General features: G+C 44.4%; 1 protein-coding gene across 1 annotated transcript; it reads left to right on the forward strand.

The window, feature by feature from the left end:
- The first annotated feature begins 3,303 nt into the window (after nucleotides 1–3,303).
- ccdc174 (coiled-coil domain containing 174) lies at nucleotides 3,304–22,188 on the forward strand. Its single transcript, XM_067998973.1, has 11 exons — nucleotides 3,304–3,450; nucleotides 6,714–6,818; nucleotides 7,737–7,837; nucleotides 9,128–9,186; nucleotides 10,296–10,473; nucleotides 11,185–11,280; nucleotides 16,097–16,233; nucleotides 17,699–17,793; nucleotides 19,754–19,907; nucleotides 20,566–20,730; nucleotides 21,833–22,188. The coding sequence occupies exons 1-11, from the start codon at nucleotides 3,325–3,327 to the stop codon at nucleotides 22,111–22,113; spliced, it is 1,497 nt and encodes a 498-aa protein (XP_067855074.1). The 5' UTR covers nucleotides 3,304–3,324; the 3' UTR covers nucleotides 22,114–22,188.
- The last annotated feature ends 693 nt before the right edge of the window (nucleotides 22,189–22,881 follow it).

The raw sequence follows: 22,881 nt of genomic DNA on the forward strand, positions 1-22,881 counted from the left end.
TTTACATTTTTTTTTCCTAGTCCAATGAGTCTTTTGAGTGAGGTAACGTGCTGGAAACATCATACCGTTTGTCTCACAATTTTCATCTATCATATGCTGAGATTCATATTAGTTCACCATTGAAAGTGCCAGGATAATATTGCCCTGAGGCTTTAAGCATTTGCACAGCCAGATGTGGGAATAGTTGTTGCTGGAGTTCAAAAGAACATGGCCTTTGTTGGGCTGTTTTATGTAGCTAATGCAAACACTGAGTTCCTCATTAAATAGACACAGCTGCTCTGCAGTAATGTAGACTGATGTTGAACATGAGATGGTAACGGCTCTAACAAGGTCTTCCCATGTTCTGTGTTTCTAAAATAATAGATGTTAACTTGGGTCTAATTCCATAACTTAGTTTTTTTCCCCCAGGATTGCTCTCTTAGTAAAAAAAAATAGAGGAACATAGATCGGTTGTAATAGTCACTGTTTTCTAAATGAAGATTAGACCCCATTGTTATGGAATTGGAGCTTTACCATTTTATTTGAAACTATAAATAGATCCTAGCATTGCACATTTAAAATGGACCTCTGAGCTATATTTTTTCAGGTTTTTTGTCATGGTGCTTAGGCTACAGCAATACACAAATATTGTCTGGAGATTTAGTTTCAAGGGGAAGTGGGTTGCCTCTGTTAATGGGAATGTCTGTCTGTAATCAGATCAAATTTGTTTGGCTAGTACCTTAGAGATAATGGCCAGATAATCTGGTTTTAGATGTTGGAAACGCAGCCTATTACGTTTCATTAGAAAGAACTTGCATTTATAAAGTGCCTCTCAATCTCAGGACGTCCCAAAGCACTTCAGTTAGTGAAGCACTTTTGAAGTGTCATTATTGTAAGGCAGAGAAATGCTGCAGCCAATTTGTACACAACCAGGTCCCACAAACAGCAATGAGATAATGACCAGTTCACCTGTTGTAGTGGTGTTAGTTGAGTGATAAACAAAGCCAGTACAGCAGGAGAACTCCCCTGCTCCTTGAATAGTGCAATTGGATTTTTTATGTCCACCTGAGAGGGCAGACGGGGACTCTTTTTAACGTCCCATCCACTGAAGTGTCAGCCAGATTATGTGCTCAGGTCTCAAGTGGGACTTGAACCCACGATCTTCTAACTGAGGTGAGACTGCTATCACTGAGCCTCTTCGAACAGTAGACTGGATATACATTTACCAAATTGAGACACAAGCTTTGAACCAACAATTTTTTTTATTCATTCTCGGGATATGGTCGTCGAGAGCAAGGCCAGCATTTATTGCCCATCCCTAGTTACCCTTGAGAAGGTGATGAGCTGCCTTCTTGAACCGCTGCAGTCCATGTGATGAAGGTACTCCCACAATGCTGTTAGAGAGTTCCAGAATTTTGACCCAGCGACAATGAAGGAACGGTGATATATATCCAAGTTGGGATAGTGGGTGACTTGGAGGGGAACTTCGAGGTGATGGTGTTTCCATGTGACTGATGCCCTTGTCCTAAGTGGTTGATGTCGCAGGTTTGGGAGGTGCTGCAGAAGACGCCTTGACGAGTTGGTGCAGTACATCCTGTAGATAGTACACTCTGCTGCCACAGTGCGCACGTGGTGGAGAGAGTGAATGTTTAAGGTGGTGGATGGGCTGCCGATCAAGCAGACTGCTTTGTCCTGGATGGTGTTGAGCGTCAAGTGTTGAAGCTGCACCCATCCAGGCAAGTGGAGAGTATTCCATCACACTCCTGACTTGTGCGATATATGTGGTGGACAGGCTTTGGGGAATCAGGAGGTGAGCCACTTGCTGCAGAATACCCAGCCTCTAACCTGCTCTGGTAGCCACGGCATTTATGTGGCTGGTTCAGTTCAATTTCTGGCCAATGGCGACCCACAGGATGTTGATGCTGAGGGATTCAGTGATAAGGCCATTGAATGTCAAGGGGAAGTGGTTAGACTGTCTTGTTGGAGATGGTCATTGCCTGGCATTTGTGTAGTGCGAATGTTACTTATCACTTTTATTTATATACATAAATTCTATTTGTATAAAATTAATGAATGAATGAACAGCATAACAGAGCACTAGCATCCTCAATATATAAAATAACCAATATGTTACTTGCTTTCTCTCTAAACATTGACATTAAACAGAAGTCCACTTATGACAAACTCAATCTAGTTTAACTCCCTGGCTAGGATGTCATTGACTTTAAAACACATAATGCTGTAGTCTTGGCTGTGAGATTCATACATTGTCTGTCCACGGCCAATATAATTCTGTAAGAGGCAAAAGAACCAGAGGGGAAATGAGGAACTTTTTTATGCAGTGAGTTGCTATGATCTGGAATGTACAGCCTGAAAGTGTGGTGGAAGGAGATTCAATACTAACTTTCAAAAGGAAATTAAATATATACTTGAAAAGGAAAAATTTGTACAGCTATGGCGAAGAGCAGGGGAGTGGGATTAAATGGAAAGCTTTCAGAGATGGGCCGAATGGCCTCCTGTGCTGTATGATTAAGTGTCCGTCAGAGGGCTCTGCACAGTGGTCCTGTTCCCTTCTCAAAAAGGTCTCAGTCAACCATCAAAATCACTACCCCAGGCTGGGGCCTCTTCTTCAATCTTTGAACACAAAGCAACAGGTTGTAGCATCTCTTGTCATCAACTCATATAGGCAATCATTCACGGGTTATCATTTTTAACAAAGGCGGAGACAGCTTGTAGACTCACGATCTGTGTGTGATCCTGGGAAAATTGAACAGACCATCACCTTAAGCAGCAAGGTGTCTCAAAGTACTTCCTAGGAACCAAGTGGGCAATCTGATCCCGCATAAGGTTGCAAATAACCCTCCTTATTACAAAGTGAACACGGTGATTGAACACGGTGATTGCCTTGGCAACGGGCAGTTGCAGGGGCAGTCTGTAAACACCATGTATTGTTCTGTGATGTATAAATGCGTAGGCTTCAAGGAGCTCCTGAACATTTACCTGACGAAGGAGGAAGCCTCCGAAAGCTTGTGAATTTAAAATAAAATTGCTGGACTATAACTTGGTGTTGTAAAATTGTTTACAAATATTACAAAGCGAGCAGATCATGGCATGTTATCCTAAAACACTAATAAAAATCCAGGAATCCCATGTAATAAAATATAATTTTACCAAAATCAAAGGCACTGCTTTCGTGACAATAATGTACACATTGCCCTCCTTGGCCTGGGGAAACATTCTATGACCTTATTAAGATGGCGGATTGGCCTACCCATGTACGTCACCCGGTACGCTGGCTAGCAGTCGACCTCACTAAAATGGCGGTTCGACGTACCCACGAACGTCATGTTAACCTCACTAAGATGGCCGCTGAGCACTTTCGTTGTGTTTTTGTGTCGTTTGTCGGGAATTAAACGAATCCGTATTACAATGGACAAGAGAAAGAAAGCGTTCCATGTGACGGCATCGTCGGTGAGTCTCAGAGAGTGCGGATAATGACGGTCTGGGATTGTAAATATTGACAGCAGGCCCCATGTCAACCCCCCGGGTTTTCCTGGCTACTGTGCCTCGTATCCGTGACTCCAGCTGGGTAATCTGGCAGCAGAGAGGTCGGTGAAAGTTAGAATACTCCCGGTGTATTTAGCAGCATTCTAGGGGATTCGGAGAGAAAAATGGCTCATAGTGAAAAAATAACTTAAGGTTGATTATTCTCTGTGTTATCGGAAATATTTCAGAAACTTGAGCTCACCCAAAACTCTGCTGCCCGTATCCTAACTCGCAACAAGTCCCATTCACCCATCGCCCCAGGACTCGCCGACCTACATTGGCTGCCCGTCCTGCAACGCCTCGAATGTAAAATTCTCTTCGTGTTCAGACTCACTCACTTAACCTGTCCATATCCCTCTGCAGACTCTGTGTCCTACTCACACCTTACTTTTGAAATGTAGTCACTGTTACTATAGGCAAACAAGCAGAAAATTTGTACACAGCAAGGACATTTATTGATGAGGGAGGAATATTGGCCAGGACATTGGGAGAACTCCCCGCTCTTTTTTTCATTCATTCGTGGGATGTGGGCGAGGCCGGCATTTATTGCCCATTGCTAGTTGCCCTCGAGAAGGTGGTGGTGAGCCGCCTTCTTGAATCACTGCAGTCTGTGTGGTGACGGTTCTCCCACAGTGCTGTTAGGAAGGGAGTTCCAGGATTTTGACCCAGCAACGATGATATATTTCCAAGTCGGGATGGTGTGAGACTTGGAGGGGAACGTGCAGGTGGTGTTGTTCCCATGTGCCTGCTGCTCTTGTCCTTCTAGGTGGTAGAGGTCACGGGTTTGGGAGGTGCTGTTGAAGAAGCCTTGGCGAGTTGCTGCGGTGCATCCTGTGGATGGTACACACTGCAGCCACTGTGCGCCGGTGGTGAAGGGAGTGAATGTTTAGGGTGGTGGATGGGGTGCCAATCAAGCGGGCTGCTTTGTCCTGGATGGTGTCGAGCTTCTTGAGTGTTGTTGGAGCTGCACTCATCCAGGCAAGTGGAGAGTATTCCATCACACTCCTGACTTGTGCCTTGTAGATGGTGGAAAGGTTTTGGGGAGTCAGGAGGTGAGTCACTCACTGCAGAATACCCAGCCTCTGACCTGCTCTTGTAGCCACAGTATTTATATGGCTGGTCTAGTTAAGTTTCTGGTCAATGGTGACCCCCAGGATGTTGATGGTGGGGGATTCGGCAATGGTAATGCTGTTGAATGTCAAGGGGAGGTGGTTAGACACTCTCTTGTTGGAGATGGTCATTGCCTGGCACTTGTCTGGCGTGAATGTTACTTTCCACTTATGAGCCCAAGCCTGGATGTTGTCCAGGTCTTGCTGCATGCGGGCTCGGACTGCTTCATTATTTGAGGGGTTGCGAATGGAACTGAACACTGTGCAATTATCAGCGAACATCCCCATTTCTGACCTTATGATGGAGGGAAGGTCATTGATGAAGCAGCTGAAGATGGTTGGGCCTAGGACACTGCCCTGAGGAACTCCTGCAGCAATGTCCTGGGACTGAGATGATTGGCCTCCAACAACCACTAGCATCTTCCTTTGTGCTAGGTATGACTCCAGCCACTGGAGAGTTTTCCCCCAATTCCCATTGACTTCAATTTTACTAGGGCTCCTTGGTGCCACACTCAGTCAAATGCTGCCTTGATGTCAAGGGCAGTCACTCTCACCTGACCTCTGAAATTCAGCTCTTTTGTCCATGTTTGGACCAAGGCTGTAATGAGGTCTGGAGCCGAGTGGTCCTGGCGGAACCCAACTGAGCATTGGTGAGCAGGTTATTGGTGAGTAAGTGCCGCTTGATAGCACTGTCGACGACACCTTCCATCACTTTGCTGATGATTGAGAGTAGACTGATGGGGCGGTAATTGGCCGGATTGGATTTGTCCTGCTTTTTGTGGACAGGACATACCTGGGCAATTTTCCACATTGTCGGGTAGATGCCAGTGTTGTAGCTGTACTGGAACAGCTTGGCTAGAGGCGCAGCTAGTTCATGTACAAAGACACCCAAATCCCTCTGAACACCAACATTTAATAGTTTCTCACCATTTAAAAAGTATTCCATTTTTCTATTTTTCTTAACAAAGTGAATAACCTCACATTTCCCCATATTATACCCCATCTGCCACCTTCTTGCCCACTCACTTAACCTGTCACTATCCCTTTGCAGACTCTTTGCGTCCTCCTCACAGCTTACTTTCCCACCTAGCTTTGTATCGTCAGCAAACTTGGATACATTACACTCGGTCCCTTCATCTAAGTCATTAATATAGATTGTAAATAGCTGAGGTCCAAGCACTGATCCCTGTGACACTCCACTAGTTACAACCTGCCAACCCGAAAATGACCCGTTTATTCCTACTCTGTTTTCTGTCCATTAACCAATCCTCAGTCCATGCTAATGTATTACCTCCAATCCCATGAGCCCTTATCTTGTGTAACAACCTCTTGTGTGGCACCTTATCGAATGCCTTTTGAAAATCCAAATATACTACATCCACTGGTTCCCTCTTTTCTACCCTGCTAGTTACACCCCAAAAAACTCTTAATCAATTTGTCAAACACAATTTCCCTTTCATAAAACCGGGTTGGGTCTGCCTAATCATATTATGATTTTCTAAGTGCCCTGTTACTACGTCCTTAAAATAGATTCTAGCATTTTCCCTACTCTGTTTTCTGTTCTGCCATTCAGTTAGATCATGACTGATCTGTACGTCAACTTCATGATGTTTCATTCAGAAAACAAGGTGGCACTCATGCCTGACACATAGTATGCCTCTTTTAAACACTTACTTTGGGCATTATCTTTGTTTTACTTTTTGCCCTAACAATGCGTTGCAACCCATCTAACACTAAAGGAAAAGTTAGTGTGTTTATTTATCATTACTATTTACAGTTCTGGGGAGAAAACAAATTGTTTCGTCAGAACAAACAATCTGTAATGTTTTCTTTTAATATCTCATTGCTTCGGTCTCTCCAAAAAGATACCTGTATTTTATTTTGTAATACATTGTCCATTATATCGAATGCCACAAAAACAGTAGGTCCACTGGTGTTAATGAAGAATTGTCTCTGAAGCCAGTAGAAAACCCTTCTGTAGCCACGTGTATTCTGCACTGATTAGAAATTGTTAAGTTTTTAATTTGTAAAATGTTCTAATAATTCATCTTGTAAAAAAAATTAAATTCTGTATTGTAGTTGGTCGATCTGAAGGCAGAACTCTATCGGAAACAAGAGGAGTTCAAGCAGGAAAAGCTTCTGAAAGAAGCAGGGGCTCCATTTAAAGCCAAGCCAGCCAACAAGGTATGAGAGCTGTGACCATCACTACTGCTATTTCTCATCAGGGTCATTGAGGTCATATTAATAATGGTAATTAACTTGTCCCTTGGCAGCAAAGTACTAATGATGGACATGTGAAATTTTCATGCTTATGTTCAGCTGAACTCGGGAAAATACCCAACAGTCCAATCGTAGATTTTCTCCTTTCAAATTTCGGTTATATTTGGAAAGAACATAGTAGGTGAATTGTGAGTATCTCACATATTGGCACCTTGAGGTGCATTGGCTTTGTTTTAATTTTCCTTTGTGGATTTATACCAGTGTGCTAAATGAGCTTAGTGATTACACTGCAAAAGATAGTTCTTACAGGGTTGATGTGCTTCACAGTGACTTTAAACTCTTCTGTAAAAATGACCCAATGCTGCACATCAGGTTTCTCAGTCAGCTAGATTTTGTTTAATTTTTGTTACGGCCACTCTTCTCACCAAGAGGACATGCTGGGGATGTGCTCCCAGGTTTCTGTCCTTGTCACTCTATAGCTGTAGTATGGAGTATTCTTGGCTTGGATTCCGGCTTGTAACTCACTCCTGAATAGCCATTGTTCCATATCTTAAACCGTTTGAGGTTGGGACTGAGGCACATTGTTGGTGCAGGCTCGGGACCTTTATTCTGCATCCAACCCGTGCTGTACCTGACCCAAAAATGCTTGGTAGTGGCACACTGTGATGGCAATGGAAAGGATTCTATTCTCCAGCACTAACATCCCTCGCCTTGATGAGCAAAAATAAACTTCAGAATAGAACGTAATCAGCACTTTGTACTTTGTCTGACACTAAAGTTCCCTTATGATCCTGTCCATAATTTAAAAGTTATTAACTTGCAATGTATTCTATACTTTCGAGATGCAGAGAAATGTTAAACTGATATGTGTAAATTTAACAGAAGCCAAATATCTGGATCAAGCAAAATTCAGGCGTCTCTGTTCGGGCTGAGAAGGACATAGAAGAAAGGAATGAGGAACAGCAGACTCTCGATAAATCAAAGTAAGAGTTTTAACTGGAGTTTATCTTCACTGTGAGTCAATATCCCAGGAAGTCATATTGTCAGTATAACTGTTCAATAACACCAGAATTGAAGTGTTGTGTCCCTTTCTAGTCACCTACTAAAATACACGGGTGTAGAAAGAGGAGGACAGTCAAGAGTTTCTCACTGAAGCAGAGGACACACGCTGAGCCCCTGCAATTTACCATGAAGTGATAGGGCACATGTCACTTTTCTATTTCAGGGGAGGTGTAAAGAGGCATAGCACTGGGAGGTGGATATAGCAGCGGAAGAGGATGTGGTAAAACAATACAGATAAAACTGAGTAAAGATAAAGGCACAACATTACCAACTGATATAGCTATAGACCTCCCACTATAATGTGATCAGGCATCAGTGTGATGTTTGGGTAGATGAGGAACATTGTTACATGCTAGTCATGGGGGTTTTTTGACACCCAGATGATGAATGGGCAAATGTATTCCTACCTGATTTCTGCTTATGGTGTCCCACAGCAGTATGGATGAGGTCAGCAACTTAATGGAGTGGGGAATGAATCCGTCCTATAATTCTGTGACATTGGGCTGTGCCACCCTACAGTACTTAGCTTCTATAAAGTCCAATTTTGAATACTGCTCCCTTATCAGGTGGTGCTTCTTGCATTGTTGGACTGGTGCAAGAAAAAGCTTGTTGCATGATAATCAATTCCTCTCATGTCTTTAGCTTCCAGCCTCCATCTCTCTCTGACACAACCTTTATTTTCCTCCTTATTGTAAAGCACTCTGAAATGTCTTCCTGTATATTGGGAGTGCTTTATACATGTAAGTTGTTAACTCTGTTTATTGATGCTATTGTCTATGCTCCTCTGACTAGTCCTCTCATTCTTTCTAAACTCCAAATACTATGTTCTCTCCTCCCTTCCTCCTCACACCATCTCCATCTTTTAACTCCTTCTTTCCCAGGCCCTCAAAACTGAAAGTCCTTACCTCCCTTAGTCCTTTCTTCCTCTTCCAGCTTTTAAAAATTGAGCTTAGTGTCATCTATTTACTCTTGCCAAGTGTACATTGTTTTCTCTCTCACACTTTTTCAATCTTGGTGGTATCCTGCACTCCGGGTCCTGGCTCTTCACTTTGGTTCCCCAATTGAAAAGAACCAGTTGCCGCTCTTCAAATAAGAGGTTTCAGATTAAAAGAGCTGCCTATGATTGAATGTCGGTACTGTGTTGTAAAAGGTCATACTCGTGACTTCTGTTAACTGTTGGCAGGTTAAATTAATTCATGTGTTTTCTTTAGGCAGAGGCTGGAGGAAAAAGCAAAACTTTATGAGCAGATGACAAAAGGAGACTTGCCAGGTAATTTGGTTTGTGATTTATAGGATTTGTTCAAATACTTCCATTTAACAAAAGCAATATTACCTGTGGGATTTATGTGAAATGAGTTTGGGAGGTCCCAGTCCAAGATTCTAACCTCACCTGGGACTGTGTGATGCTGATACTGGGAGCCTAAAATTGAAAGGGTTCCATTCCCCAGTACCTTCCCTCATTTCGATGAGTGCAAAGTCACAAAAATTCATTAAAAAATAGTATCCTAGCCTGCTTAATCTCTTACAATATGGGGCAGGATGGCCTTTGATGTCAGTTAGATTATTGATAGTTGTCTGCCTCTATTGAGCGAGTTCAAGCTGTGCTGGCCTTTCTCGTGAGGTGGAGCTGTTTGGAGCAGTGCATGCCTGTGTTGTGTGTCTGAGCTAGGCATGTACTTTTCCTTCCCTCATTTTCCTTGTTTTCATGTTGTACAATTCTCCCTCCGCCAAAATTTCAAAACTGAGATTGCTAAGATTTTTGTTAGGCAAGAGTATTAAGGGTTATGGAACCAGGGCGGGTAGATGGAGTTGAGATACAGATCAGCCATGATCTAATAGAATGGCGGAACAGGCTCAAGGGGCTGAATGGCCTTCTCCTGTTCCTATGTTCCTAGAGTCTCACTACAGTGTTGCAGATCAGTGCACTTGATACATTCTGCATCTGGGGCCTGTGCCCTGGACAGAATTTAAAGGAAAATGGAACCCACTCTGAATTGGGATTGTTTTTTTCAAAAACTGCCATTTAAAAAAAAAATACTTAAGTAAGCAAACCAAACAGAGCTGGTTTTATTTTGGCCAAGCAGATTGCTCTGAAAGTATCATCTGAAATTAAAATAGAAAATGCTAGAATATGCAACAGACCCGTGAACATCTGAAAAGAAAAAAATGACCGATTAATAGTTTAGATTTTGATGAAGGGTCTCAACCCAAAATGTCAGCCTATCTTTTCTATTTTCTGATGCAGCTGGAGCTGTTTTGCATTTTGAACATTTTCTGTTTTTATCTCAATTTACCAATATATGCAGTTTTTTAAAAATCTCTGCTCTTGTATCTTTTCTTCCTTGAATATAAAACGGCCACCAAACTATCATGTGCCAGATGAAGAAACGGAAAGCATGTACTTGGTAGATTTCACACAAAAGATTTTCGACAAGCAGAAGGAGTTGCAGGCTCTCCGTGAGAGCGAGGCAGCAAGGAAGGCAGCGGAGAGTGAGAAAGAAGAGAACACAGTGCCTGAGCCTGAAATTGCACCACCTCAGGACCCCGATGAGGAATGGTAAGAATCTAGAGATGTAGCATGGGGGATAAATCTATAGTATTCTAGAATTTTAGTTTGCAAATAGTTATGCTTTAAACTGCGAAAACAGTCTTGTACCATCTGTGAATCATTGGCACTATTAACTTAGTAGTAATGCTACAATAGTCTTCATTCAGCTACATTTAATGATCGTTTGTATTGTTTTTGTTTTGTTGGGTTTATGATCCAAGTAAGATCTGCTGGAAGTATGTATGTGTGGAGATCTCAAAGGGACATGACTGGGCTCGGCTGTTATTCCCCCACAGTCAAAATAGCCCGACACGCACTGTTTAGATTCACGAATTAAGAATGGCCACTCCGGTGAGCTATTGGAGAGCTGGCAGTACCTGTGGAAATGAACCCCAGTGTGAGTAACCACCTGCAGGAGAGGACTTAAAGGTTCTCTTTAAATTTTGGGATTCAGATAGCACCCATTTAAAAACTTTGCTTTTGAGCTTGATGTTATCATTTGAAGGCCTTGCTTAAATTATATTTTTACTTCTCCCTGCCAGACATCCAAGAGTTCTCTCTAATTAATAAGATATATTTTTCCAATTTAGTGTTTAACTTAAAGTGTACACATGTAGTGATTTTACATTTGCGCCAATCCGTTATCTTGGGTAAGGGATGATTAAATAATAATTTGAACTAAGGACTGTACTTTGCCGTGTGCTTCCTTTCTCCCCTCAGGGTTGACTATGTGGATTCTTTAGGCCGATCCAGAAGATGCATGAAGAAAGATTTGTCAGGACTGCTCGCTTTGGATAAAGATCTAAAAGGATCAAGGTAACTGAGTCCTTTCAGAGCATTGAGCTGTAGGAATGGAGGCAGTGCCAGGTGCCTGATGGGAACTCGAATCAGGTATGGGGGATGCACCTCAACAACAGCCAGGTGTTTAGATTAATTATCCAGAATATAAGTATACTTTTGCACTGTTACTTTTCAAGCAAATTTTCATTCTTCTCTGTTTGGTGTTGGAATTGGAGAATTGGATTGCTTCTCCACCATTAGTACCCATTATTACATGTATTTGAGCATTCCCAGATGTACAACAATGCTTTCCATACAATGCCTCAGCAGTGTCCCAATTGCTGCAATACTGATGGAGTGCTGCATTGTTGAAGATACTGTCCTTTGTACGAGATGTTAAACCAGGGTCCCTTCTGCTTGCTCCAGTAGTTTGGGTGGGTGGTAAAGATCCCACAGTGTTACTTGAAGACGAGCAGGGAGTCTCCTGCTATCCAGGTCAAAAATTCTCCCTGAATCAACACCACTAAAAACAGATTAATCATTCAGCTCTCGGCTGTTTTGGGATATTGCTGACGCAGGATGGCTGCCACGTTTGCTTAGGTAACCGTCCTTGCTCCTCAAAAGTCATTCATTGTGTTGAGCACATGGGGCTGCTTTGACCTGATACAGTGCTGTATAGATCCAAATTTTTTTTTATTACTTTACCCTGCGCCTCAGAAGCGCACCCCTTATTTGTACCAGGGTGACATTTATATTTCAGCCATCCCGTGGCCTCTTTGAGTAAGACTGCCAATTTAGTGCTAAGTTATGGGCAGTTTTGTGTGGATTTGTGCTCACAAGCTGCTGGGTTGAAACTGCTGCAAAATAACTTCCCTAGGACTCTTCCAGCTGATGGAATAACAGTCTCCCCTTTCTATCAGTCTGGGCTGGAACTTGAACCCAGGTCCTGGAGGTGGGTTACTACAATGTCCGACAGTTGAAAGGACATGGTCGTAACCCACCAGGGCCTTGCCTTCTCATGCAGTGCCGTTCAGCCTTGCTCACTGCGCATTCCAATATCCTAAAGAAATTGTTGCTTTGAAGTAAAATTGTCAGCTGTTTTTTCAAACTGTTTCTGTTTAGTTGAAAACAAACTTCAATCAACCAAAAAAAACCTGCTTTGCAGAAGTCCACTCTGCTGTGGATGTGGTGTTTTATGCAGCACAAAGTTACCTTGGGTGATCTGCGCAGGGTATTGTTACGGATTATTTCTGGCTTCCCCAGGAACTTGCCTGGTTTGAAAGCTCCTCTGGCTCGTGTACTCGAGATACCCGTCCTCCCCGTCTTCTCTTGGTGCTGAAATTATGACTCATTTTATTGTTTCCTATTCTAACTTAGTCTGTCTCAGGAGCTTAAAGCTGCGTAAGTCCTTGCTATGATTCGGACATTTACCAATACTCTTCACCACAAAATTAAACCTTGATAGGCAAGCTCACGCTCTGTGTACTGGAGCTTCATCCTGTGTGAAGTATATTGGATAGCATGCCACAGGTGAACAGTGAATCTCAATATCATTTGGGTACCCACTGGAAATGCTATAGGTTACCCACTGTGTCACCCTGATCTCTCTGATAGAAGGGAAAACACTAGACTATGTAGTTCAGACTAGAACTATAAATTTGTATTTATTATTTAGAGCAATATACACAGAAACAAAATAGATAGATTAAAGTGACATTATAGTTCTTAATCTTTACCAATACTTTAAAACTTTTTAATATCAAAATAATAAAAGTCCTATCAGCCTTTTACGCAAGGACTTGCCTTTGTGCACAAGGGTTCTGCCTTGTCGCAGTGACTGATACACCCATTTGAAATGGCTGAACTGAACTCAAGAAACTAGGCCTGCTACTCTGATATACCTGTTAAGTAGCTTCTCATGCCGCAAGCACAAACAATACCTGTCATTACAGGCAAGTGACTTGCTGGCAAGGTAGCTGTGGTGATAATTGCTCTCTTTCGTTTTCAATGACCGGCTAGTCAATGTTAAATATTTCTATGACAAAAGCAAAATACGACAGATGCTGGAAATCTGAAAAAGAAACAGAAGGTACTGGAAAATACTCAGCAGGTCAGGCAGCATTTATGGAGAGAGAAACAGAGTTAACGTTTCATCAGGTTCTGATGAAAGTTCATCGACCTGAAACACTGGGCTCGATTTTTGGACGTCCGAGTGGGTGTGTTCGTGGCTGGGGGCGGGGGGTGCTCCGAAAATTGGGGATTCCCAGGGCGGGTCCGGAGCCCGGCTCCAACCCGCCCACTTCCGGGTTCCCCAGTGATGCGCTTAGATGCGCGCGCAGCCCCCACATGCAGGACTCCCGCTGGCAATTAAAGCCGGCGGGATCCCACTTAAACCAATTAATTTGATAGTTCAGGTCGTTTGCAGACCTGATTGGGAGGATATTTTAGGAGGATGGGATTTTCATCTAAACTGAGAATGTTTCCCGTACTGGGGGAATCGCTCCCAGTTGAAATGGACATGTTGCAACCACCAGCCTGTGGCAGCTGCAAAGGTCCATTTGACAGGTGGGGTGGAGATCCTTACTCATTGCAGGAGGCCACTCTGTCACTTTGGACAAAGTTTGGCCTCCACCACCCTCCTCCTAACAGTAAAATTCACCAACTTGCAACCTCAACCCCGGTGTGCAGACACATTTACCTACCTTGCGGACCCCCTCAAACGTACATCTTGCGGATGGGGGCCGCCATAGCTGCAGTCATGACTTCCTCGGAGGACGAACAGCATCACCAGCCTCGCTGGCCATGCCGTCCACCTCTGACTCGTGGAGCTCCACAACACAATGCTGCGACACATCCATCTGCACAGCAGGAGGGAGGGCAACTGCAGAGAGAGATACATCGCAGAAGGCACTACCCCCGCCACAGGGTCTACAGACCGAGGCTCAGCTTCCTGGACCTCTCTGAGCAGCAGTGCACACGGAGGCTCAGAGTCACTCGACATGTAGTCATGGACATCTGCAACCTCCTTGATGCTGAGCTGCTCCCGGCTGGCCCGAGCACCATCTTCTTACCTGTCGCTGTCAAAGTCACCACTGCCCTCAACAACTTCTCCTCCGGATCCTTCCAGGGTGCCACCGGGGACATCACCGGCTTCTGTCAGTCATCTGCACAAAAGAGCCCTGCAAATACACCTACACCCACTCTGCAGTGACACAATGGGTGGTATCGGGTGTGGATCTTCATGGTGATCCTCAGGAAAGGGCATTATTGCACAAGCCAGTCAAGAATGGCCAAGACGTGGCAGTAGTATGACAATGTGAGTTGATCAGAAATCAAATATAAGTAAAAACCATGACAAACCCTCAAACACCCTTGTGCATCCCCTTCATGCTCACGACTCGTTTGCCTTACACTTCCTACTACACATACGTTATGCATGCCCTGTGGCTGCAGCACAGGTAGTGGCAGGTTGGGTGAGGCTGACCGTGAAAAAGATGTATGAGACAGAGCCATGAGATTGTATGAGGATTGGGTTGTGTGTTTGTGGTGGGATGAGTACTGGCGAGGTGAGTAACTGCAGATGAGATGAGGATGAGGGTTCAGTGGGTGTGAGGAGTGATGTGATAGAGTAGTGTTGGCAGTGCAGAAAGAGATGTGGGATGGGGGCAGTGATGTGGCAGATGGAGTGTAGGGGAATGAGTAAGTGTACTCACTTTGGCTGACCTACTTAGGTCATTGCAGTGCCTCCTGCACTGTATGCAGGTGGGCGATATGTTGGTGGTGCAGGTGACCTCCTCTGCCACCTCGAGCCAGGCCTTCGTGGTGGCAGAGGCAGGCCACTTCCTCCCATCCACTGGGGAGAAGATCTCTGTCCTCCCCCTCCTCCTCGCCCCATCCAGTAGGACCTGGAGTGAGGCATCATTAAACCTGGGAGCAGCCTTCCCCCTGGGCTGCTCCATGTTGTAATTTTAGCTCCTTTCTGCGGCATCAGTCAGTGGAGGACTGCCCCTTTAAATAGGGCTCCTCCAGCTGACAGCCTATGATGCGGGTGCGCAGTCCGCCTGCTGCATATCTTTCCAGCGCAAAACCCGGAAGCCAAGGTAAGTGGCTTCAATTTACTTGCGATCGCGTGCGGAGCACCCCGAATTCACTGGGCGTGTTACCCACGCGCCCAGTCGACCTCCCGCTGCCAACCTGCCTCCCTCCTAATATCGAGCCCATTACTCTGTTTCTCTCCACATCTACTGCCTGACCTGCTGAGTGTTTTTCAGCATTTTCTGTTTTTATTTTTATTAATTATTTCTATCACCTGTGTGGGTGGGGAATAGGAGAGCTGCATGAATTTTTTGTTTACCTGGCTATGCTTCAGACAAAGCCTATTGGACTTTGTACATCTCCGCGGCCAGGGAAATGCTATTACTTGCTCTCAATGCCACTTGCACTTTCATGTGCGATGTTCCCAGACAATAGGTGTAATCAGCCAGCAAGACAAAAGTAAATCTCAAAATACAACCCTCATGGCTAACATTTTAGTGCCTTGGCCTTGTATAAAAATGCACAGTATAGAAAATCTTAGAACCTGAAAGTGAGCAGATCTTGTTCTGTTATCATCCTTACCTCTCTGTCTTCACCTGTAATCTTCAGACTTTTAAAACCCAAGTTTGCTATCACCTTATCACTACTTCTGGATTTGCCTCACCTTTTCAACTTTGGTGCTTAATAATGAAGAATCTCTGGTGCCTCTGCTCCTTTAGTTGGGAAGTGAGTCGTGGAAAGTGCTGTCCTGTGATACTGTGACTGTAGGAATTGCAATGGGTCTCTGCGATGTGTCTCTGGCTTGAACTGTTCACAGGCAAGAAGTGGAAAAAAATACGTTGCTTTCCGAAGACATGAGAAGGGAGCTGCAGCGGCAACAGTGGGAAAAAGAGGAAGAGGAGGCACTGAACAGACCAATCGGACCAGTGCACTATGAGGACATCCGGCAAAGCGGTATGAATTGTAGTGTATGCCGCACACTTTATTAAGAAGTATGACTTAGTGTCCCCAGTCTAATATCCAGGTTAAGTTGTTACTTGCAGGATCCTGTTATTTGTTTATCTTCTCTTCCCCTCCTTAATAATATTCTTCTCTCCTATTTTCTCCCTTCCTCTCATGATGGGGTATGATTCCAAGGGTACTAAATGCATCCTGTATCATGCCCAAAATGGCCGTTCTTAATGTGCGAACCTACACAGTGATTATTGACAGGCTATTCCACTGTGGACAGCATCACTGCTGAGCATCATCCTGTCCTCGCCCATTGTCCACACACCCTCACCTTCTAGCAGGCGTGACTGGGTGGTAACCAGCGCTGGAAAGCCTCTCATAAGCTGGAGCAGCAAAACCCTGCGTTGTCTTCTGGTTGAAGTAGCAAGGGAGAGGCAGGGTTTGAAATTCAGTCCTCAATCCTACTTGGTCTCTCCTGTAAGGTTGTTGGTCAAATTCTATCAGAACAACACCTGCAAAGATGGATCCCTTCTATATTAGCTCTTATGCCAAAGTTCATGACTATAGCAATGGCAGGGGAGCTGGAGTAAAAGGAGACGTTTGCTCTATCAGACATCCTGGTGCCTAGAACTGCAGGTTACTTTGGCCTTCCTAAATCTCTGCTAATTTCAATAATTGAACCCTGAGACTAAATTCCAACACGTCTCGACTATGTTGCTTGATTCTTTTCCTAAGCTGTTACACATCCCATTCTCCTGCCAAAAAAGGCGGCCAAGCCCTGCTCTCAGTCTTTCTCCATCTGGGAGCTGCACCTTAGTGACTTGCCAACAGAATTTGTGTGGGAGGATTGGGAGAGCGGAAGGGCCCGCCCTCTCCTGAAGGCAGTGACTCCTGTTGGGGTATAGTACCACAGATAGTGGTGGGCCTGTGACACCTTTATTTGATCTACCAGAGGAGCCTCCTATGCAAATGTTATTTTGAAAGCTGCTCTCCTAGTTAAAGCAAGCATGGTGCCAAAGTGTGTAGTGCACTGCTCACAGCCAAAGTTTGAGTTGCCTTGTCTACATTTGTTATAAATGGATAGCCAGACATTGAAGGACTGAATACTTTTAGTTGCTTACAAACTTTGTTTGCTGGGATTCACATTACATCCTTCACACCAAAACGCACAACCTCTCCCCAAGCCTACTTCCTTATATATGGGAGTCAGAGAGTTCCCAAATGCTCATGCAACTGAACGCAATCATTCATCAATTGATTCAATTTAATCATATACAGTTAACAACACTTGCCACCCTCTTGGCAGCCGGCTGTAAAGTAATATCTTCAGAGACCTGGCACTGGGTTGCCAGCCCAAACCGTCAGCCGAAAAGTGAGGTGGCAGAACCCACAGCGCATGGGGAAAATAATCATGAAAATAGATAGCTGGTAGAAGCTGTTCTGATTGATTGACCTTACTGTATTACAGAGGCTCGAGAGCTGGGTGTAGGTTATTTTGCCTTTGCTCGTGATGAGAGCGCCAGGAAGAAGCAGATTGAGACCCTCGACATGCTGAGAGAACAGGTACGCTCCAGATGTGTGAATGTGTTGCATCCATTTGAGTTAAATGGTTACAAAGGAGAATTAGACAGTGGGCTCTCTCAATTGCTCAGCTGGTTAAGGCAACGAGCAGTTTAGCCATTCAGAGCAGGAACACTGGGCTCGTCAGGGTCAGTCAGCATGGATCTGTGAAAGGGCAAGTGGTGTGTTGAGGCTTGTTGTAAAAAATAAGGCATATAATATGAAAGAGTATGTAGCCATGTGGATAGAGGGATTGTTTGGGGGGTGTAGGAAGCAGAGAATAGGGATAAGTAGGTGTTTGTTGGACTGGCGAAATGTAGACAGTGGTATGCCCCAGAGATCTGTGCTACAGAGCCTTGTTTTCCATTTATATAAATGATTTGCATATAGACACAAGAGGGATGATATTGAAGTTCGCTGATGATGCCAATTTGGGCACACAGCAAACTGAGGATCGAGGGAGGGCATAGACTGGATGGCTGAGTGAGTAAATAGGTGGCAGATGCAGTTCATTGCAGAGGAATGTGAAATAGTACATTTTGGGAAAAAGGAAGTAGACCCTAAACGGCAACATTCTTAATAGAGTGGATGACCGTAGAGATCTCGGGGTGCAAGTGTATAAATCTTAAAAGGCAGAAGTGCAGGTAGAACTGACCATAAAAAGGCAAATAGGAATATACACACACACTGCATTGGTTAGGCTGCAGTTGGAGCACTATGTTTAAATTGATATTAAAGCCATGAAAGGGGTAGATTGAAAATTATTAGAATGATACAATGAATGAAGGTCTCAAGTTCAATTCTGTGGTGAGCTAAGTGTGATACTACCTGGTTCAGCAGTTGGGTTGCTTGGTTAGAGAGGGGGCATCTTAGCCCTGGTTTCCCACTCTTTGTTGCTATTAAGTGACATCCGGTGGAAAGTGAGCCTGTGTGGATGTCAGGCGAGGGTGGGACAATCTGTGCACATGAAGATGGCTACTTCTGTGGAACCACATCATGCTGAGTGTACGGTAGTGCAGTGGTTATGTTACTGGACCAATAATCCAGAGAACATGAGTTCAAATCCCACCATGGCAGTTTGAGAATTTGAATTCAATTTTTAAAAGAAATCTGGAAATAAAAAGCTGCTATCAGTAAAAGTAAACATGGAGCTGTCGGCTTGTCGTAAAATCTCAACTGGTTCACTGATGTCTTTTAGGGAAGGAAATCTGCCCTCCTTACCCGGTCTGGTCTATATGTGACTCCAGTCTCTCACTAACGTGGTTGACTCTTAACTGCGCTCTGAAGTGGCCTAGCAAGCCACTCAGTTGTACTAAGGATGGGCAATACACGCCGGCAATGCCACATCTCAAAAACAATTTTAAAAAGTGCTGAGTTGCTGTCTCTGGGAAAGGAGGGAAGAAAAGACCCGGTGTTCTGACCTGACCCCCTCCAGATGTTCAGACTCGAGACAGCCTCAACTAGTCACCTCTTTGGTGTAATACCAGCTGTGGAGAGTTTCTTTGCTACTTTTGGGGCTCAAACTTGAATTTTGGAAAACCAAATGGTTGACTATGCGATTGATAATAATGGACTCTGACCGTACGAAGGAATTGAGGACAGCATACCAGCTGAAGGGTGCACACTACAGTTAACGTGCTTCTCCTCAATTCACAGTACAGCACAGGCAGTCACTGCTATTACTTAAGTTTTGTAGCTGGTGAGAAGTATTTTTGCTTTTTCATCCCTGTGGAGACCTGCTAGTTCAGGTCCTACCTCACATTGCTTGAGGTTGGTTATGAGGAGGGAATCCCTTGTGCTGATATTTGGGAGCAGCCTCGATACCAGTGGGGAGGGACCGGGCTCCTGAGGCAGGAGATGTCCATATCACCTGAGTGCACAACAGTTCTGACCCGGCTCTTTTTGTTGCCGTTTCCAAACTCCAGTGAGAGTCGCGGTGGCTGAGCTGTGCTTTCTGTTGCAGACGATGGATCAGAGAACCAAACGAGAGAAACTTAAGGAGAAGCGCAAGGTTATGTTGAATGCCAGATTGGCAAGGGTTCGTCAGAGAAAGATGAAGAAACTGAAAGGAGATGGAACCGAAGACACTGCAGAGCTGCCAGAGCAGGATAATGAAGGTGCGATCGAATATTTTTATTTTTGAGGGGTCGCAGAGGTCCAGGAAATGGGACGTGTGGCAGAGCACTAGAATAGAAGCCAAGATTTATACCTTTCCGTCTGTGTCATTTGTGTGGTGCCATTTCTACGAAATGACATGGCCCTACACCATGGAGGGTTTGCTACAGAAATCCCCTGCGAGAGCTGGAGAAAGCATGTTCCCTTCCAAGGTTCCCCAAGGAGGAACTGCAGAGTGGAGGCTTGGTGTTCCTTTCTGGGAATTTGAGGGTGAGCCACATTTGATTGGATATTTTAAGGGGCTGCATTGGTAGAGACTTGTGTGATCACTCAGCTGGTGAATGGTGCATGGGCTGGGGGAAACCATAATTACAACTTAATTTTAGTTTAAAAATTATGTTTTATGAAAAAAGCAGTGCCCTCGCCCACCTCCTTTCAGCCGCCCTCACCCGCCTCCTCATAGCCAGAACAGAATGGTAGTAGCAATGGACCCGATGGTGCCCAGCCTGGGGATACCAATCTAGTGGGACAAAAGAAATCACAACAGTTTTGAATTTTTCTCCAATCCAAAGGCCTTTGCCAAGCAATTGATCTGGACTGCGATCAGAAGTTAGCTTTTACTCATCATGTTGTACTTGTGTGATCTCATTTCATGAGCAGGTGAAGAGACCAAGGAATTGGGGCCCATGCCAGCACCTTCAGAACCGGGTGTAACGCAGAACGAAGCCACCTACCCGAGGAATAAGAAGGTGGAGGTTGTAATACAGGAGCGGAAGGACACAAAACCTGGTGTGCCGCACATCCGGGAATGGGACAGAGGAAAAGGTAACTGAGGGAATTGTCCCCTTGACTGTTACAAGGTCGATCTGGAGGCTCAGTTGGTACATAGACATGTTATGTTAGATTTGATTGGTTGCAGTTAAAATAATTGGCCCAACATTAATTCTTCAGTGGGTGGATGATTAGGAAAGTCTCAGGTTTGACCCCTGGTCTGTGTTAAATTCGCAGATCTCAGCTGGGTAGTAGCGGGTACACAATTGTCCTTAGCATCCTTGGGATGGGGACGGGGAAGCGATTTTTAAAAAATCAGCCAGGTTCCCACTCCTGATTTGGTATCTGATGCGCCCCACCCCAGTTTGATGTCTGCTTCTATGGATCTCAGGAGAGGACAGTGTCAGACTTGGTTTTGAGGGACGCTTGCCCTTAAATTGTTTTCCAGCACCCACTGTTCAGGCTCACATGTGAAGCGTGCCCGCTGGGGCAGAGTGCTGGAGAGCTGTTGTGGTCCTTGGCATGAACACTGGAGGGAACAAAAAAGTCAGGTTCTTGCAGATTTGTGGTTTGCTTCCAAATTAAATCAAGAGTAACAGTCTACACTGTAACCTCTAACTGGGAAATCTAGCCTGTTGGTCATGTGACTCTTAGAAAAGGTAGTTGTTTCATCCTCAACCCTCAGATTTAAAAGGGGAGCTAGATCAATATCTGATGAAAGGAGGATTGAAGGTTGGAAAGATATTAACATGTTTGGTTTTCTTTTCAGGAGAGGTAGGGGAATAACTTAGTGTTCTTTAAAGTAGGTGATCAACAGCTGAGGGTGGGGAGAGTTGTGGGGGGGAATAGGAAGGGAGAGAGTCCCTGCTAGAATAATTATATATTGATATTTTTCGGCTTGGGACCTTCTGTTCTTATGAAATAGATAACTGGGTATGTAGACATGGAGCATGATGGATCATGACAAACGTTTTGAGATCTAGTATTCCTTACCCCCTCCCTGTCTTCTCGGAGACATTTATTTTCTGATATCCATTGCTACAGATGTAGAGATTCGTGAGGTTCCCATTTACTTTGAGGAAGTAGGTGCCCAGAACCCACAACAGTTCTGGTAAAGAGTTGAACTGATAGTTTGTTTTATTTTTAATCATTCCAGAGCTACTGTTTGGACACTGGTCTAGGAACTGCCCAGATCCCAGGGATGAGAGGCCGTCTGAGTTTGCACCCCCTTCCGAGTATTACAGTGACCTCAAGAGGTCAAATAACTATGGAGGCTGGAAGAAGGGCCAGCCCGGATATTCCTACCAGCAGACTGAACAGAATGGGGGACAGCGGCGTCCAAATGTGGTGAAGACACAAGCCAATTCGGAACACGAACCGAGACCAACAAGCAATTCCCTGGACGATATGTTGTCTTATTACAAACATGCAACCTGACCAGGGATGGGAGTCATAGGGCGAGACTGCTGGTTGTCACGGGTGGCAGATCAGATTAAAACCTGTTCCACTCTGCCTTCTGATTGTTTTTGTTGAGGTTGTCCCAGTCCTTGTTCCCATACTTTTACTTTCAATTTTGTGTCCTATCTCCATTGGAACACATTTAAGCCTACATTTATATAGCACCTTTCATGTAGATAAACCTCTTGAGGCGCTTCACAGAGGCGTAATCAGACAGAAATGGATGACTAGACAAAGGAGGAAATAGTAGGGGGAAGAGGGGGACAGTGAGCTGGAGGGGTTCAGGGAAGAATTACAAGTGTGTGGGGCTTAGACAGCTGAAGGCTAAATAAACATGCCTTGGGTGGCATTGGCCTTTTCATGCAAGATGGATGAAAGTCCTTTAACCAAACAAGATCTTACCTTTTATTAAAGGTGTGGAAGAAATAAATTGAGTAGGTGCTTGGAAAGAGAATGGTCATGTGTGTCTTTGAGTTGTGTATTGCTGTGCTGTGGAAAAATCCATCTGAAGCATTGGAGGTTTCCACTATGCAGATGTTGCATATCTTGTTTGTAGGGTGCGCTGGTAAGGATCTCACCAGTGCAGCCACTTTGTGCTCTGAAACTCCACTGATTTCTTGAAAGGTAAAGAAATTATCTTAAAATTGTTCCTGTCTGTGAAAACTTGTTCAACTTCCTAAATGGTAAGAATTTTTTTTCTACAGGCCAGCTTTTTTTAAGCTTATATCTGACACAAAACACCGACAG

This window comes from Heptranchias perlo, chromosome 17 (genome assembly GCF_035084215.1).
Source record: "Heptranchias perlo isolate sHepPer1 chromosome 17, sHepPer1.hap1, whole genome shotgun sequence".
NCBI lineage: Eukaryota > Metazoa > Chordata > Chondrichthyes > Hexanchiformes > Hexanchidae > Heptranchias > Heptranchias perlo.

Bases quoted from the DNA above. Each gene is read 5' to 3' on its own strand.
- ccdc174 (XM_067998973.1), top strand. From the start codon at position 3,325: ATGTTAACCTCACTAAGATGGCCGCTGAGCACTTTCGTTGTGTTTTTG. The intron at 6,819-7,736 runs GTATGAGAGCTG...TAAATTTAACAG, and splicing joins AAGCCAAGCCAGCCAACAAG to AAGCCAAATATCTGGATCAA. The intron at 20,731-21,832 runs GTAACTGAGGGA...TAATCATTCCAG, and splicing joins GGAATGGGACAGAGGAAAAG to AGCTACTGTTTGGACACTGG.